This window comes from Dermacentor variabilis, chromosome 1 (genome assembly GCF_050947875.1).
Source record: "Dermacentor variabilis isolate Ectoservices chromosome 1, ASM5094787v1, whole genome shotgun sequence".
In the NCBI taxonomy this organism is placed as follows: domain Eukaryota; kingdom Metazoa; phylum Arthropoda; class Arachnida; order Ixodida; family Ixodidae; genus Dermacentor; species Dermacentor variabilis.
This window is the reverse complement of record NC_134568.1, coordinates 20,491,754-20,493,887: the sequence shown is the minus strand read 5'-3', so window position 1 is coordinate 20,493,887 and position 2,134 is coordinate 20,491,754. Positions and strand designations below refer to the sequence as shown.

General features: G+C 50.5%; 1 protein-coding gene across 1 annotated transcript; it reads left to right on the top strand.

Moving 5' to 3' along the window:
* Window positions 1–964: 964 nt before the first annotated feature.
* On the top strand, window positions 965–1,804 carry LOC142558417 (tetraspanin-33-like). The gene has a single exon (XM_075670808.1). The coding sequence runs from the start codon at window positions 965–967 to the stop codon at window positions 1,802–1,804; it is 840 nt and encodes a 279-aa protein (XP_075526923.1).
* The last annotated feature ends 330 nt before the right edge of the window (window positions 1,805–2,134 follow it).

Sequence of the window (2,134 nt, the reverse complement as noted above, 5' to 3'; positions counted from 1 at the left end):
TTAGAATGTGAAGCTTGCCCAGCTGTAGGTTTAGGTTCGACTGGCCTCCTTGAAGCTTTTTGGTTCAGGGATAGCAGAGGAAAGTAAACATTTCTGCTACAAGGATTTATAAAAGGTGATTGGAGGTTTGGTGACACAAAAGTAGGGATACTACAAACAACGGAGGCACACAGAAACCATGTTCCCAATATATACATGTAGTGAAGAAACCTTGACGCAGGGAATTTTTCGTTTGTAAAAAAAATTAAATATGTAACACATTAGGCAAAATACAGAAAAAGACCTTGGTGGCCCAACCCACCACCCCTTTACAAAGGGGCTCTCATAGCATTCATCCATCCATCCATCAATCCATCCATCCATCCATCCATCCATCCATCCATCGGGAGTGCTGGCATGTCGTGGCAGCGGACCCGATGGAAGTATTTGGCAGCTCCCCGGGCGCAAAAAAGGCTGCGAAGCGATTGATTTCAGGCAACAGGCGACCGCTGTAGTGTTATCACTGTCTGATTACATGGTCTTCATGCAGGGCTAACTTTGTTCTTTGATGCGCACGCTACAGGATGCATAGCAGATCTGCCAACCTGTCGTTCTTAAGCGATAATAAAATATGAAAACAAAAAAAGCGCGTTCAACATCCAGATAAAATATCAAGATCCACTGCAAAATGCCCTGTTCCGATACCTATCTCTCACTTTTTTTCTTTTTTGATTGAGTACACCATAGCGATGGCTGGCACGTGCCACCAACGCCCATAGTAGGAATATCATGGTACGTCGCCGACGCCATTTCTATGAGCTGATCAATTATTTGAAAATCATAAAGCGAAGGCAGCAGACACTTGAGAAAGCGCAACGCGCATGTCCGTTGCATTATTGCCTCAGAAAGGGGCGGAAATACCATAAATACTTGGAACGAGAGCTAAACACGGTAATTCAGTACGTAGCACCGCAACTGCTTGGCCATGTCCGTAGAGCTGCTGCTTAAGGGAATACTCTTCTTGGTGAACTTGCTGTACTGGTTCTTCGGAGGCACGACCGTGCTGATGGGCGTCTACCTCTTCATGGTGAAGGTGCGCATCCTGCGCCGCTACGTCGATCTCACCTTCGATCCGGCCGTGTTCTTCATCGTCGTCGGCTGCCTCGTCTTCGTCATAGCCGGACTCGGCTGCGTCGGAGTACTGCGCGAGAACACGCGCTTCCTCTGTCTGTACGGCTTTTGCCTGTCTGGTATCGTCGTCGCAGCCTTCTTCGTGACCGTGCTGACCGTTGTGTGGCCCACACTGGGCCCGTCCAACAGCTCGCGACGTCTCGAGAACGTTCTGCGGCGAGCAATAATCATCTACAGGGACGACCCAGACATGGAAGACCTCATCAACACGCTCCAGTTGTCTCTGCGCTGCTGTGGCATGACCTCCCGGGGCTACCTGGACTGGCAGCACAACGCCTACTTCAACTGCTCCCAGTGGAATCCGAGCCGCGAGCGCTGCGGCGTGCCCTATTCCTGCTGCAGGGACCGGGGCAGCTTGCCCAACGTGATGTGCGGCTACGGTGTTACGGACACGTCAAAGAGGTCACCTGCCTCGATCGAGCGGGCGATATACACGCAGGGCTGCTTGCAGGCGTTGGCCGCCTTGGTGAGGGAAAACTCCGTGTTGGTCAGCGTGGTGTCGGCGGTAACCGTGGGGTCGCTCGCTTTGGGCATCGCCGGCGCCTGGCTCCTCGTGAAATCTATCGCTGAGGTGAGACGAGGCGTTATGCTCCAGAGCATAGCTACGCCTCATGCACGAACGTCCTGCCTGTAGTCGATAGTGTGAATCGAGCTGATGGCCGCTGTTGGAAGCGGCAATTCTATAGGCAGCCCAATGCGCGACTCGCATACTTGTCATTTTAACATAATGAACTTATTTCAACGCTTTTAACTCCTTTTATGTTTGCAACTTTACGCCGTATACAGTCTTGTCAGCTTATTTTAACTTGGTCGGCACAGACTAATGTTTTAATTCACGCGCAATAAAAATTGGCTTTCATTGTCCGTCCGTTGTTTCTTGTGTGATTCATTGTAGTACTTTAGCCCAAACTAGCCGTCGTCCTTGCACGATCTCGTTTGATAAAATGACCCTGATATAGCCCAG

Excerpts from the sequence above, each read along its gene's own strand:
- LOC142558417 (XM_075670808.1), top strand. The coding sequence starts at position 965 with ATGTCCGTAGAGCTGCTGCTTAAGGGAATACTCTTCTTGGTGAACTTG.